Below are 16,050 nucleotides of genomic sequence, written 5' to 3'. Positions count from 1 at the left end.
TGATGGCGAACGCCTTTCCATTTAATTTGTTTTATGTATGCCAGGCACCACAGCATTAAATGTGTTTGTGTTCAACAAGCCTCTGGGTGCTTCATTAGTTCTGCAGGTGCAGGGTAACCCGTGATGTTATGAGTGACTTGTTTGTCATTGAACTTAATTGAAATGGCACATAGTGCATGTTGTTCACCAGGCAAATATTCCTGTCAGGTATCGAGTATGGAGCCTGCAGCCCTGGCATGTGTAGTGGTTCATCTTTGGTAGGCTAGCTGAAGGAGCATTGGATCAAAGCCTTCTGGGTGTCCCTGCCTCCCTGTAGGTTGCCCAGGTCAGCGTCTATCCCCTCAGTATTCTCTTGACCGTGCTCGTCCTCAGACTCACTACTGGACTCATCATCTGCTGCCAGATCAGCTGCGTCAACATCTTTTTCCTCCACTGCGTCCCCCCTTTCCAGCGCCAGATTGTGGAGAGCGCAGCATGCAACCGCTATCAGTGATACACAATCTGGAGGGTATTGCAGTGCGCCCCCTGAATGGTCCAGGCATCAGAAGCGCAACTTGAGAAGACCGATGATTCTCTCTACCACGGCCCTTGTGGAGGTATGGCTCCTATTGTACTGCTGCTCGACCTCTGTTCTTGGATGGCGGAAAGTCGTAAGCCACCTTTTGAGAGATAGCCCTTGTCGCCCAGCAGCCACCCATCCAGCCGGGCTGGAGCAGTGAAGAGTGTCTCACCTGGGAGTGTCTCAGGGTGTAAGTATCATGGGAGTTGCCTGGGTACCTTGCACAGACTTATGGAATCTGCATCCTATGGTCACACACTATCTGCATGTTCATGGAGTGGAATCCCTTCTTGTTGACGAAAGTACCTGGCTCATTCACTGGCGCCTTGATGGCCACATGTGTGCAGTCGATGACACTTTGGATGCGGGGGAACCCAGCAATCACGGCAAAGCCTCCGGCTCGCTCAGCCTGGTTGGCCTCATCTGTGGGGTAGTGAATGAAAATCAATGCACGCCTGAACAGAGCGTCTGTCACCAGCTTGACACAATTGTGGACAGCTGATTAGGAGACTCCACAAAGATCACCCACCAACCCCTGGAAAGAGCCAGAGGCATAGAAGTTGAGGGCCACTGTGGCCTTCAGCGCCACTGGCATAGAGTGTTCACCCACACTGATGGAGCTGATCTCAGGGCCGATCATTGGACAGATGGAGGTCACGGTCTCTCTTGAGAGGTGGAGCCTCCTTCGGCATTGCACCTGAGACACATTGGTAACTGCATTGCCTGGCAGCAGGATAGTGGTGTCTTCTGCAGCCCTTCCGCCTTGGACTTCCTGTTGGCCCTGCGCCCCTTGTGCCTGCGCGTGTCCTCCCACAGGTCACTCCCCTGGAGGCTGAATAGGGACACCTGGCCTCCTCCCTCTTCTGGCCCTCTCTTCCTCCTCTGAGGAGGTGCCTCCAGCGGAGACCACAATCCCTATTCCCAGGGTAAGGGAAGGCTGTCTGATACCTGGAAGGCCCTAAGTGTTATAACTCCTCCAGAGTCCTGAACTGAAGCCTGTTATTTCTGTCAAAGCAGCTCTGAAACGAAATGAAGTTGTCCTGTTCACACAAGCAAGAAGCAGGACGTTATAATCTAAAGTACTAACAACTCGTATTAGCAAGCCCATTCACCCCTCTTATTCCGCCCATGGATGAGGTTTTTGAAAATGTGGCCTATCTGCCTGCCCATTGTGCCCATGTGATGCCCTGAAAATCGCATGGGCCGTGTAAAATCAAAGACAATTGGTGCGTCAAGGGCCTTAACTGACCCATTAATTAATGGCGGGCGCGCATCCGCCCTCATAGCACGCCCGCCTAGCGAAATATCACGACGGTGCGCGGTGACATAGGGACGCACGCCCGACGTCATCACGCATCATTTTACGTTCCGGTGTGTTGGGCGCGCACCCGCACACCGAATGTAAAATTCTGCCCCTTGTTTTGGATTTCCCCACAAGTGGGAACATTCTCTCCACATCTATCCTGACAAACCTGTTCATGATTTCAAAAATCTCCATCAGGTCACCTCCAAGTCGTCATTTTCAAAAGAGAACTCCAACCTGTTCAATTTTTCCCAACAGCTGTAATCTCTCAGATCTGATACCATCCTTGTAAATCTGTTTTGCACTTTGTCCAATGCTTCCAGATATTTTCTTATGAATGGAGAACAGAATGGTACACAGTACTCTAAGTGTATTCTGATGAGGAGGACAGGGAGGAGGAGGAGGGAGAGGAGGAAGGAGGAGGAGGACATCATATACAAATTTAGCATGACTTCACAGCTCTTGAATGCTGCACCTAAAAATAATTATCAATGCTCCTTCAGCATTTTTAATTGATTTGCTCACATGCAATGATTTGTTCACCAGCATCGTTAGATCGCTTTGCTTTTCTACTCCATCCAGTTGCTCACTTTCTAAAGTGTAGGTGATGGTAATGGAGCTGGTTAGCTTAGATAGCTAGCATGTTGTTCAGAACACAGCAACACCAGGGGTTTAATTCCTGTCCTCCCCAATCCTTGAGAAATGACGGCAATGGCAAAATGAAGAAAAACAGGAAGGAATTGTTTTTTTATTATTCATTCATTGGATGTGAGAAGATGGTGGTGAACTGCCTTCTTAAACGGCTGCAGTCCATGTGTTATAGATACACCCACAGTGCTGTTAGGAATGGGAATCCAGGATTTTGACCCAGTGCCAGTGAAGGAATGGCGATATATTTCTAAGTCAGGATGGTGAGTGACTTGGAGGGGAACTTCCAGGTGGTGGTGTTCCCATGCATCTGCTGCGCTTGTCCTTCTAGATGGTAGTGGTCGTGAGTTTGGAAAGTGCTGTCGGAGGAGCCTTGGTGAGTTCCTGCAGTGCATCTTCTAGATAGCAAACACTGCTGCCACTGTGTCGCTCGTGGAGGGAGCGAATGTCTGTGGATGGGATGCCAATCAAGCAGGCTGTTTTGTCCAGGATAATGTCAAGCTTCTTGAATGTTGTTGGAGCTGCTCTCATCCAGGCAAGTAGAGACTATTCCATCACATTCTTGATTTGTGCCTTGTAGATGGTGGACAGACTTCGGAGAGTCAGGAGGTGAGTTACTCGCCACGGGATGCCTAAAGTCTGACCTGCTATTGTAGCCACTGTATTGATATGGCTAGTTCAGTTTCTGATCAATGGTAACCCCCAAGATGGTAATAGTGGTGGATTCAGCAATGATAATGACATTGAATGTCAAGGGGCGACGGTTAGATTCTCTCTTGTTGGGGATAGTCATTGCCTGGCACTTGTGTGGCATGAATGTTACTGGCCACTTCTCAGCCCAAGCTTAGATACTGTCCTTGGTCTTGCTGCATTTGGACATGGGTTGCCTCAGTATCTGAGATGTTGCGAATGGTGCTGAACATTGTGTGCTCATCAGTGAATATCTCCACTTCTGACCTTATGATGAAAGGAAGCTGAAGCAGCTGAAGATGGTTGGGCTAAGGACATTACCCTGAGGAACTCCTGCAGTAATGAACTGGAACTGAAATGACTGACCTCCAAAAACCACAACCTTCCTCCTTTGTGTTAAGTATGACTCCAACTCCCTCTGGTCCCCATTACCCTCAGTTTTGCTAGGGCTCCTTGATGCCACACTCGGTCAAATGCTGCCTTGATATCAAGGGTAGTAACTCCCACCTCACCTCTGGAGTTTAGCTTTTTTGTCCATGTTTGAAACAAGGTTGTAACGAGATCAGGAGCTGAGTGGCCCTGGCAGAACACAAAGAGAGTGTCAGTGAGCAGGTTATTGCTAAGCAAATGCTGCTTGATAGCACTGTTGATGATGCCTCCCAGCACTCCATCACTTTACTGATGATCGAGAGTAGGCTGATAGGGCGGTAATTGGCTGGGTTGGATTTGTCCTGCTTTTTGTGTACAGGACATAGCTGGGCAATTTTCCACAATGCCAAGTAGATGCCAGTGTTGTAGCTGTCCTGGAACAACTTGGCTAGGGGCACAGCAAGTTCTACAGCACAAGCCTTCAGTACCTGTTGCCGGAATATTGTCGGGGCCCATGGCCTTTGCAGTATCCAGTGCCTTCAACTGTATTTTGATATCATGTAGATTGAATCAAATTGGCTGAAGACTGGCATTTGTGAAGACAGGGACCTCTGGAGAAGGCCGAGATGGATCATCCACTTGGCACCTCTGGCTGAAGATTGTAGTAAATGCTTCAGCATTATCTTTTGCACTGAAGTGCTGGTCTTTCCTATCATTGACGATGGGGATATTTGTGGAGCCTCCTTCTCCAGTGAGTTGTTTAATTGTCCGCCACCACGCCTGGATGTGGCGGGGTTGCAGAGCTTGGTTGTGGGATCACTTAGCTCTGTCTATCGTATGCTGCTTATGCTGTTTGGCACGCAAGTAGTCCTGAGCCATAGCTTCGCCAGGTTGACACATCATTTTTAGGCATGCCCTCCTACACTCTTCACTGAACTAGGGGTTGATCCCCTGGCTTGGTGGTAATGGTAGAAGGTGGATATGCTGGGCCATGAGGTTACAGATTGTGGTTAGGTAAGATTCTGCTGCTGCTGATGGCTAACAATGTCCCATGGTTGCCCAGTCTTGAGTTGCTAGATCTGTTCGAAATCTATCCCATTTAGCACGGTGGTAGTGCCACACAACACGATGGTGGGTATCCTCACCGTGAAGACGGGACTTTGTTTCCAGAAGAACTGGGCGGAGGTCACTCCTACCGATACTGTCACAGACAGATGCATCTGTGACAGGCAGATTAGTGAGGATGAGGTCAAGTATGTTTCTCCCTCTTGTTGGTTCCCTCACCAACTGCCGCAGACCCAGTCTAGCAGCTATATCCTTTACGGCTTGGCCAGCTCTGTTTGTAGTGGTGCCAGCGAGCCACTCTTGGTGTGGATGCTGAAGTCCCCCACCCAGAGTCCATTCTGCGCCCTTGCCAGCCTCAGCACTTCCTCCAACTGGTATTCAACATGGAGGAATACTGATTCATCATCAGGAGGAGTGGGAGTGTGGAGTACTTGGTAATCAGCAGGAGGTTGCCTTGCCCATGTTTGACCTGATGCCATGAGACCTTTATGGGGGCCGGAGTCAATGTTGAGGACTCCCAGGGCAACTCCCTCCTGACTGTATACCACTGTGCTGCCAGCTCTGTTGGGTCTGTCCTGCCGTTGGGATAGGACATACCCAGAGATGGCGATGGTAGTGTCTGGGACATTATCTGTAAGGTACTATTCCGTGAGTATGACTCTGTCAGGCTGTTGCTTGACTAGTCTGTGGGACAGCTCTCCCAATTTTGGCACAAGCCCCCAGATATTAGTAAGGAGGATTTTTCAGCATCGACAGGGCTGAGTTTGTCATTGTCATTTCTGGTGCCTCGGTCGATGCCAAGTGGTCTCTCCTGTTTCATTCCTTATAGACTTCATAGCGGTTTGATACAATTAAGTAGCTTGCTAGGCCATTTCAGAGGGCATTTAAGAGTCAACGATATTACTATGGATCTGGAGTCACATGTAGGCCAGACCAGGTAAGGGCAGCAGATTTTCTTCCCCTAAAGGATCTTGGTGAACCAGATGAGTTTTTACGACAATCAACAATGGTTTCATGGTCATCATTAGACTTTTAGCTCCAGATTTTTTATTGATTTCAAATGCCACCACGAACCCAGAGCATTACTTGGGACTCTGGATTACTAGTCCAGTGACAATACCACTACTCCACTGCCTCTCAGGAGGCTCAGGATAAAGCATCAACAGACAATGAGGCAAGGACCTGCTGGGCAGAGCACATGTGAATGAGGTGATGTTTCTATTTTTTCAACCAAAAAACATCACCTCACATTTATCTATGTTAACTTGCCACTTAACTGACAAGGCTGCAATTTTTCTAATGTTTTAATGTACTATGTTGTACTCCTCATTAATGCTGGCTATACACATCATCGTGAATCATCCACAAATTCTGAAACTGAGTTACTTGTTCCCAAGTCAAAATTGTTAGTGTAAATGTCAACCCACTTCTAACTTTTCTCTGTTGAAAATAACTTTAGTTGCTTGAGCCTTTCTTCATAATGTAGCCCCTTATGCCTAGAATCATTCTGGTCACTCTTACTTGAACCTTCAAATGCAACCAAATGCTTTTAAAGTAGAATGACTAAAAGTGCAAGACAAGCTCCAGGCTCAGCCCCACTGTTTATCTATAGAATGTCCATAGAAGCATAGAACACTACAGCACAGAAAGCAGGCCATTCGGCCCTTCTATTTAGTGTAATTTGTTGAATTATAATCCAACATCTTTCATAAGAACATAGACAATGACCATGTCCAACAAGAAAGAATCCAACCATCTCCCCATGACAGTCAAACACATTACCATCGCTGAATCTCACTAGCCCCATCATTGCTGATATGTGTTTTGTGTCTTCTATTGCGAAAACGGATACAAAGTATTTGGTTAACATCTCTGCCTTTTAGTTATTCCCCATTATAACTTATCCTGTCTCAGCCTCTGTGAAGGTCGATGTTTTTAAAAAATATTTTGGGAAGATGGTGGTATTCTGTAAAGGATGTGTGTCTGTGTTTGTCTGTTCATGAGTAATTAAATGGAGTGAAGGTTAACAGAGATAGCTTGTCTGTGAGAGTTGAAAGATAAAAGGGTAAAGGTGCTAGATGCATACATTTGTAATGAGGGGCTATAGTGAAGTTGGATTACAAGTAAATAGTTTGGGTTTTAAAAATTTGCATTAGGAGATAGGTAGAGACTTGGCTTTTTCATTGCTAAATTTCAAAGGGGGTTTAAGTGACTTTTACAACCTACAAAGGTTTCATAAGTAAACAAAGGAAGATTATTAAATTTTATTTGACCCTAAAGTGGAGGCAATAGGAAAACTTGAAAGATTTTATATTTTGGAAAAGTTGAGTTCAAGCAGGTGCTAAGGACAATAGAATCTGGGATGTAAGGGGGAAAAGGATATTTAAGGAAAGATGTTGAGAGCTGAGTTGGGGTGGCTGTGTGGGGGAGATGTCCTAAGACCAGTTCTGTGCTGAGAGAAGGTATGAAATCTGAAACAGCCATCTGGTCAAACCAAAAAAGTATTTGTTTCAGAAAGCAGTTTGTTTTCTGAACCTTTTGGATTTCCACAGCAGAATGAAAGTGTTTGAAGAGTCGCGTGGTATACCTTCACTAAAATAACAGCAGTTTTGCCTTGGGGGAATATTGCTGGGAGTTATTGCCAAGTAGTTTACTTATGTGTTCTGACCAAGTGTGTTTTCCTGTTGGGGGATGTTTTGTAAGGCTGTTTCAACTGTGTAACTTTAATCTTCTGTGCCTAGGTTTTATTTTCTTCTTGTTAATAAAGCTTTTAAAGTTATAAAATCTTAAAGGAGTTACTGGAGTTCTATGCTTCTAGGATTAGTAGATTTTCCTCCTCATTTTTAAAATACAAAAAAAAAGGTTATGGATCAGTAAGACAGGTTTCCCTCTGGGATTTGGCTTGCTCAGCAAATAACATCGGCTGTGGTCATAACAAATTTGGGGGCTTAAAACTCATTGATTGAATTGGAATTTGTGAATCTATAGGATACGAGTACGAGGAGAATACTGGACTCAGGAGTTTTGTGTTGAGGGATTTTAAAGTGGTTGCACTGCAAAATGGCTTTGGGATTTGCTAAGATCTTTGTGGGAGTGGAAAATGTAACTGGGGAGTATTTGAAATCTTTGACTAAAACAAAGCTGAGAGAATTAGCAGATAAAGTGCAGGTGGAACTAAAAGCAGAACTTCGTAAGGCTGATACAGTTAAAGTACTTATCCAGCATTTAAAGTTGGAAGAGACACCTGAAACTAATGTGTCACAGCCAGAGGTAGTAAGACTTCAGTTGCAGGTGAGTAAGCTTGAACTTGAACAAGAAATTGAATTGAAAAGGCTTGAATTGGAAGAAAAAGAGAAGGAAAGTGAAATGAGAAAACTTGAATTAGAAAAAAAGGAGAAAGAGAAAGAAAAAGATAGATTAAAAGAAATAGAAATAAAAACAAGCTTCAATGGGAAAAACAGGAGCAAGAATGGGAAAGAAAAGATTGCAAGAAATAGAAATGCGAAAGCTTGAAATTCAACTTTGGAGACAGAAGTTAGCAATTGAGAAAAGGAATAAGGAAAGAGATAGACAGCTTCAGAGAGAGAAAGAAGCCAGACAGTATGAACTGTCTAAAGTGGAATTTAGAACAAAGGAAGAAAGGAGAAATAATGATTTAGATGGTGACTTTGATTTCTTTGAGGAATTTGATTTAACTAAAAATCTTCAGTGAGTGCTTAAATTTACGGATGATGGAGTTGAAAGATATTTTAACTAATTTGAAAAGATAGCTACAAAATTGAATTGGCAAAGAGATGCTTGGACTATAATGTTACAGAATGTTCTGTCAGGTACAGCCATGAATGTGTATGCCAGCTTATCAGAGGTGCAATCCGCAGACCACGAGGTGTCCCTGAGCTTGTCCCTGAAGCTTATCAGTTGAAGTGTAGGACTATAAGAAAAAGATCTAATCAAACATTTGTAGTTTGCAAGAAAAAAATAAATTTTCTGGGATCAGTGGTTTAGGGCATTGAAGTTAGATAAGGCTTTTGAAAATGTAAGAGAAATTATGATTATGGAAGAATTTAGAAATAGCATTCCAGTAACTATCAAGATATATTTAGATGAAAGACAAAGTAAAAAGATCAGGGGAGCTGCTGTTTTAGCCAATTCTTATAGGGCAGAATTTTGCCCTTGGCGGGCAGGGTAGGTCGGGAAGGCGACCGTCCAGCGTGAAAGGCAGCTGGGGAAGTGCCGAGAAGGAGTGAGTGGGGGCAGGGGCATGATGTCTGCCAGGTCTAATGGTGACCCGGGGGCTGGTTCAAAGGCCACCCAGGTAGCCCCTGGAAGGCTGCCACGGAAGGACACTGAACTCTTGATGGATTCCAGTGTGGTTGGACATGGCAGGCGGGAGGGCAGGTCGGTGGGGCAGTCGGCCTCGCGTTTCTTCGATGAGTGCTTTCCAGCCCTCCTCGAAGAGGTGGCAGCCAGGAGGGAAGCCCTAGTCCCCAGAGACAGGAGGAGGAGGCTGCCCGCACCTCACCAAAAAGTCCTGGGAGGAGGTGGCATCCAGGGTGAGCAGCCATGACATGGTGAAGCGCTTCAATGATCTCCTGCAATCGGGAAGGGTCAGTACCCTGATGGCATGGGTCGGTGTGCAGAACAGTTAAGGACTGGCCATCCCACCATGGACCTCATGGGTGTAAAACTCTGAGTGCCAACTGTCAATGACGCCGGAGCTGGCCAAGGAGGTGAGCCCTGGCTGCTCGGTGGGCGTAAGATCGCCGTCTAGTATCTCAGTGCACATCGGTGAGGGCAATTCACACTGGCTTGAGGTGCAGGTGGAGGCAGAGAGTGCCCTGAGCGCCAACAGTCAGAAGACTGCTGGAGACCAGGACAATACTCAGGTGACGGATGAAACTTTTTCGAGTTACCAACAGTCACAGATTGCAATTCTTTCGAGTACAATCACAGTTCTTGGTTTCCGGGAGTGGGACATGAACCCACAACCCTCTGATTCAAAGGCGAGGGTGCTATGGACTGAGCGATGGGCCTCTGCAGTCGTCCATTAGGCAGCAGATGCTGGAAGTCCAGTGGGGTGTGCGGGAGGACCTGGCGGAGATACATGAGAGAATACATGCCATGGTATCCATTTGGGAGGAGTCCCTGTGGAGCATGACCACTGTGTTGGCCCTCATGACCGAGTGCAATGCCTCCTCCATGGAGAGGGTGGCGAATCTCATGGAGAGGCTCCTCCAGGAACAGAATCAGGGGTCCCTGGGGATGCACTTGGATCTGCAAGCCCACACACCGGCAATGACCTCAGCTGGTCAGTGTCCGTGTGGGAGATGGGTTAGGTACCCAGTATACCAGCTAGGTGCCCGTCCACCAATGGTGAGCAGGGAGGTCCAAAGTGACCTCACATTGGCGCATGAGCTGCCTGTCATCTCTGCGGCTCCTCTCAGGGCGCTCCGGATGATGCCAGCAGCTCCTCCACCCCTCTGCCAGTGACCGTGACATCTGATGAGGCTGTGATGACTGGGGAGATGCCAGCTATTGCGGGGCCAGCACAGGCTCCACGGGCCAGAGGACGACTGCCAAGGTCATCAAGGCCAACAAGACAGCAGAGTTAGCAATGCCGATGCCAGCAAAGGGGGAGCACCTAGACGTAGCACCCGCAAGTGTAAATGTAAAGCACCTTAAGCACAAGACAGCCTTATCACGGGTGATATTTTGTTTGCCCATTTTGCTTCAATTTTATAATGGCATGATTAACAACACTTGTTAATGTTCATCTCAGCTATGTTTCACGTGCGTAATTAAATGAGATTTTATTTTGTGCTATTGGCCTCTGTATGCTTCATTGTTCTGTGGGCACAGGGTAAGCCATTATGTTATGATGGACGTGTGTCTTCTGAAACTTTATTGCACAGGCACAGAGTGTTTGTTGCTGGCCAAGGAAATGGTCCTCTCTGGGATCGAGGACAAAGCCTGCAGCCCTGGCATGTGGTGGTGGTTCATCTTTGGTGTCCCAGCTGAAGGAGTGTCGGATCAAAGCATTCCGGGTGTCCCTGCCTCCCTGGAGGTTACCCAGGTTAGCGTCCATGCCCTCAGCATTCTCCTCAACGTGTTCGTCCTCAGACTCACTTCTGGACTCATCGTCTGTTACCTGTGCAGCTGTGTCAACATCCTCTTCCTCCACTAGGTCCCCCTTTGCCAGTGCCAGATTGTGCAGAGCACAGCATGCAACCACTATCAGAGACACACGCTCTGGGGCGTATTGCAGTGCGCCCCCTGAATGGTCCAGGCATCAGAAGCAGATCATGAGAAGACCTATGGTCCTCTCTACCACTGCTCTTGTGGAGGCGTGGCTATTGTTGTACCACTGCTCGGCCTCTGTTCTTGGGTAGCGGAGAGGCGTCATGAGCCACCTTTTCAGGGGATAGCCCTTGTCACCCAGCAGCCTAACATCCATTCGGGCTGGAGCACTGAAGAACCTCGGCACCTCGGAGTGTCTCAGGATGTAAGCGTCATGGGATCTGCCAGGGTACCTTGCACAGACTTGCTGAAACTGCCTCTTGTGATCACACACTATCAGCACATTCATGGAGTGGAATTCCTTCTTGTTGACAAAGGCACCTGGCTCACCCGCTGGCGCCTTGATGGCCATATGTGCGCAGTCGATGCGACCCTGGACGCGGGGGAACCCAGTAATCGCTGCAAAGCACCTGGCTCGCTCTGCCTGGCTGGCCTCGTCCATACGGTAGTGAATGATAGTCAATGCACGCCTCAACAGAGTTTCTGTCACCAGTTTGACATAACTATAGACAGCTGATTGGGAGACTCCACACAGTTCCCCCACTGAACCCTGGAAATAACCGGAGGCACAGCAGTTGAGGGCCACTGTGATCTTCAGAGCCACTGGCATGGGGTGTCCACCCACACAGTCGGAGATGATCTCAGGCCCGATCCTCTGACAAATGGACTGTTTCCTTTGAGACGGAGCCTCCTTCGTCATTACACCTAGGACATATTAAATATCACCACCGTCAACATCTCTTTGTCCCTTTTCTCTATGACATCTTTTGGCAATCTCCACCTATCACTGGCCCTCTATCCAGCTCTACTGTCCCACCCCCCCCCCTTAAACCAGCTTATATTTCACCTCTCTTCTATTTTTCCTTAGTTCTGTTGAAGAGCCATACGGACTCAAAACGTTAACTGTATTCCTCTCCGCAGATGCTGTCAGACTTACTGTGTTTTTCCAGGTATTTTTATTTTTGTTTTTGTTTTGGATTTCCAGCATCCGCAGTTTTTTGCTTTTATCTTAAGGTAGCTGTATCGCTGCCTAAAAACCCTGGCAGCGGGTTAGTGTCATTTTCTGTGGCCCCTTCTGCCTTGGACTGCTAGCTGGGCTGCCCTCCTTGTGCCTGTGCCTCTTCTCCCACAGGTCACTCCCCTGGAAGCTGCACTGGGACACCTGGCCTCCTCTCCCTTCTGCCCCTCTCTTCCTCTTCAGAGGAGGTGCCACCAGCAGAGACCACTATCCCCTTACCAGGGTTATGGAAGGCTATCTGATACCTGGAAGGGCCCACACGTTCCAAGTCCTCCAGGGCCCTGGAAGACAACAGTGAGTCCTGAAGTGAAGCCTCGGAATGTTCAGAATGCAGCTTTGAAGCAGGATGAAACTGTCCAGTTCACAAAAGCAACCAGCAGCACACGATCTCCAAAACTCCTCACTACTCACATTGACAATGCTGCTGATCCTTTTATCCCACCCGTGGATGAGCTTTCACAAATTGTGGCCTGCCCATTTTGCCCGTGCAACAGCCGAAAATTTGCACAGGCTACATAAACGTGGAGACAATTGGTGTGTCAAGGGCCTTAACTGGCCTCTTAATGGCGGGCGCGCCTCTGTCTCCCTTGTGCACCCTCCTAGTGAAATATCGCACATGTGCACGTTGACGTCAGCACGCCGGCCAACATCAATGCGCGTTATTTCACACTCGAGCGGGTCGAGCGAAAATTTCTGCCCATGATGTTTCACACAGACAGTTGAGTGTAGAAAAAGGGTCACATGGGGCTCAGCAAGGAAATTGAAGGTATTGAAAACCTAGTGATGGTAAAAGTGTTTGCAACAAGGAGCAAGTTGAAAGACTCCAATCTATTAAAGAGGAAAGGTAGAAGGAAGAGGTGAAGGAAGGAAAGTAGTATGTCATCATTGTAACAAGGCTGGACATGCAAGATCAAATTGCTGGAAGTTAAATCTGGGAAAAGATCACTCAGGAAGAAAAGATTAGAGAGAATAAAGCTGAGGTGTTTAGTTCCTTGAGGTTAGTGGAGTTACAGAAGCAGGATCCAGACTGAAAGCAGTTATAACCAGACAGCTTATTTGGAAACAGAGGCAGAATACATTCCAGAATGCTATTAAAGACAATGTGTTAATGAGGAAATGGAGGCCGCCTCATGTCCTGGCAGACGAAAAGTGGGCGATTGTGATACCATCTGGATACCGGAATGAAATTTTAAGAGTGGTTCATGAACTCCCAATGGCTGGACATTTGGGCATTAGGAAAATTAAAGCTAAGATAGAAAAACATTCCTATTGGCCTGGAATACATAAAGGCGTAGTTAAATTCTGTCAAACATACCACAAATGTCAAGTAATAGGGAAACCTCAAGCAGTAATTAAACCTGCACCTTTAATTCCAATTCCAGCATTTGAGGAGCTTTTTATCAGGGTCCTGATTGATTGTGTAGGACCCCTCCCAAGACTAAAAATGGAAATCAGCATTTACTGACAATCATGGACGTGTCCACGAGATTGCCAGATGCAATATCTTTAAGGAAAATCACAGCAAAGGTGATTGTAGAAGAGTTGACCAAATTCTTTACAAGATATGGGTTGCCAAAAGAAATAGTCAAATTGGGGTTCAAATTTCATGTCACAGCTGTTTAAAGAAGTAATGAACAGCCTAGGAATAAAGCAATTTAGGTCGTCAGCCTATCACACTGAATCACAAAGTGCTTTAGAAAAGTGTCATCAAACCTCAAAGACTATGATTAGATCATACAGTCAAGGCTACCCATATGATTAGGATTGAGGAATTCCATTCTTGTTGTTTGTTGCTAGGGACACACATAAAGAGTCAACAGGGTTCAGTCCTTTCAAGTTAATTTATGGTCATGAAGTAAGGGGACCACTCAAACTGATTCAGGAGAAAGATCTGAAATGACTCTCCTGGCTTATGTGGTGAAATTCAGAGAAAGATTGAGTACGGCATGTGAATTAGCTAGGGAACATTTAAAGATGTCTCAGCAGGTGATGAAGGCAAATGCGGATTAAAGGGAAAAGGTTTGTAGTTTTGTGACTGGGAGTGTTAGTATTGTTGCCAGTGTTAGGCGAACCGTTAAAGGCAAAGTTTAGTGGACCTTACCAGATTGAAAAGAGACTGAGAGAGGTAAACAATGTAGTAAATACCCCAGATAGAAGAAAGTCAGCGAGTGTGCCATGTAAACATGCTCGGAAGATACTTTGACAGAAAGGATAAACAAAAGGAGATACTAGTAGTTGTAAGTAAGGAGGAGGAAACAGAAATAAAAGATTCTGAAATTGACCTTCCTCTGATTAAATTGGACAATGAAAAGTACTTAAGAATCTAAATATGATATTAAGTTACCTTCCAGAGAACTGCTGAAGTGATTTACAAGAACTGTTGCAGTTGAAAACTGATGTTGATGTGAGGGATCAATAAGTTTCAATACGGCAACACCCAGTATCTATCCCTCTGATTATACTGCCTCCCACCACATTCCTTTTCATTCCCCATTGTTTGGTTCATATCCTGGTCTGGGATCTCCTTCCATCTTATACATGGATGACCTTGCTTGGGATGGATAGACAATTCATTTGGCTTATGTGGAATATCATGTTAGCAGAAAATGTTATCTAAAAGAATTTGGCTAACTGAAACTTGAGCAGTTGATAAGCAAAGTGAACCATTCATCACCTACCTTTGGTGTTCCTGATCTGCCATGTGTGCGTTTTCCGTTGGTAGAAATGATAATTCACAGTCTTCTGGCCTAAAAACATGAAACATCTTAATTATCGCATCAAAGATTTTTTAGTTGAAATTAAACTCCCAGGCAATGCTCAATTATCAGTTATTGATGAAATCAAATGTGCATATAACGACTTCTAACAAATGGGCTAAATTTTTGTAGAAATAACCAACTCGGAGCTAAAGGGAGGGAAGAATTTATTTTGTTTGTTTCTACTTGTGTAAAGAGGGGAACTGGTATGTTGGATACCAAAACATCCTCTTACTTGAGATTCGTCAGTGTTTTGATCATAGCAAACTCTTTCCGCTGGTTGGAAGGCATCCAACGATGCTTTTCTGCTAAGGCCAGGGTTCTCCCACCAAAGCCGAACATGGCTGAGAAACCAAATTGAAGTAGCCTGTGACAACTACTAAAGCTGCAAACATCCACTTCTTGGAGGTTACCTAAAGCACCAAGAATAAAAAATACAGTGTTAAAATTTAGACATAACAAAGATCTGTTCTGTCATTGTGCGTCATTAAATCCAAGTGATACAGAAATGTAGTGGTATAAAACACAGGGGCAGAACTTTTCGTTCTGCGGGCAGGGACGCGTCCGACCCAAACGGGAGTAAAATAGTGTGCGATGATGTCAGCCAAGCGTCCCGACATCATAGCGCACGCTTGCGATCTTTCGGTTGGCAGGCACGCGCGAGAGGCTGCAGCGTGCCCGTCGAAAATGAATAGATCTATTAAGGCCCTTAAGCAATTAATTGAGTTGCATTTTTTTGCTGCCTGCTTAACCGTTCAGTTGGCAGGCAGGCAAATTGGCCAGGCGGCCTTTGCATTTTTCATGAAACCTCATTCACGGGCGGGATGAGTTTTCCAACGGTTACTAAAAAAAACAAAAAAAAATTTTCAACATCCTTTTTTACATGTCCCTCTTCATGTGACTGAGTCACATGTGGGGATATGTTTCTATCATTTGTAAAAAGTTTATTTTTGGATTTAAAATTCTTCAGCTCCCTGAAGCAGCTCTGTGCCTTCAGAGAGCTTTCAGTGCGCACTCCCCCGCACATGCACACACTACAGCACTTGCACGCCTCCCGTCCCCATCCTGGCAACGCTGAGGCTCTTAGCGCACGTTTCATGCTGGCTGGCCATTAATTGGTGTACCGTCGTACCGGCCGAGGAAAATTGCGAGTTTTCATGCTGTATTGTCCCGAGCTTGCCTCATTATTTATTCACTCCCGCGAAACACACCATTTCCATGGAGAGCGGGCTGTCATTTGCCTGCCTGCCATCACCCCGCTGTTGCATCACGCTGGCTGCCATCTTTAAAAGGCAGCCGCCAGCAAAGTGCTCATCGCCACCAGCTCACACCGCTGCCCGGGAGA

At 46.3% G+C, this 16,050-nt stretch overlaps 1 protein-coding gene across 1 annotated transcript in view; it reads right to left on the bottom strand.

The window, feature by feature from the left end:
* cerkl (CERK like autophagy regulator) overlaps positions 1 to 16,050 on the bottom strand; it is a 316,590-nt gene that overhangs the window by 11,837 nt on the left and 288,703 nt on the right. The window contains exons 7-8 of the mRNA XM_078551938.1: positions 14,941 to 15,118; positions 14,628 to 14,696 (exon numbers count right to left, since the gene is read on the bottom strand). Coding sequence (XP_078408064.1) covers positions 14,628 to 14,696; positions 14,941 to 15,118 — 247 coding nt within the window. The remainder of the gene's footprint in view (positions 1 to 14,627; positions 14,697 to 14,940; positions 15,119 to 16,050) is intronic.

This window comes from Cetorhinus maximus, chromosome 11 (assembly GCF_964194155.1).
Source record: "Cetorhinus maximus chromosome 11, sCetMax3.hap1.1, whole genome shotgun sequence".
Lineage (NCBI taxonomy): Eukaryota > Metazoa > Chordata > Chondrichthyes > Lamniformes > Cetorhinidae > Cetorhinus > Cetorhinus maximus.
This window is presented reverse-complemented; position numbering and strand designations above follow the sequence as displayed.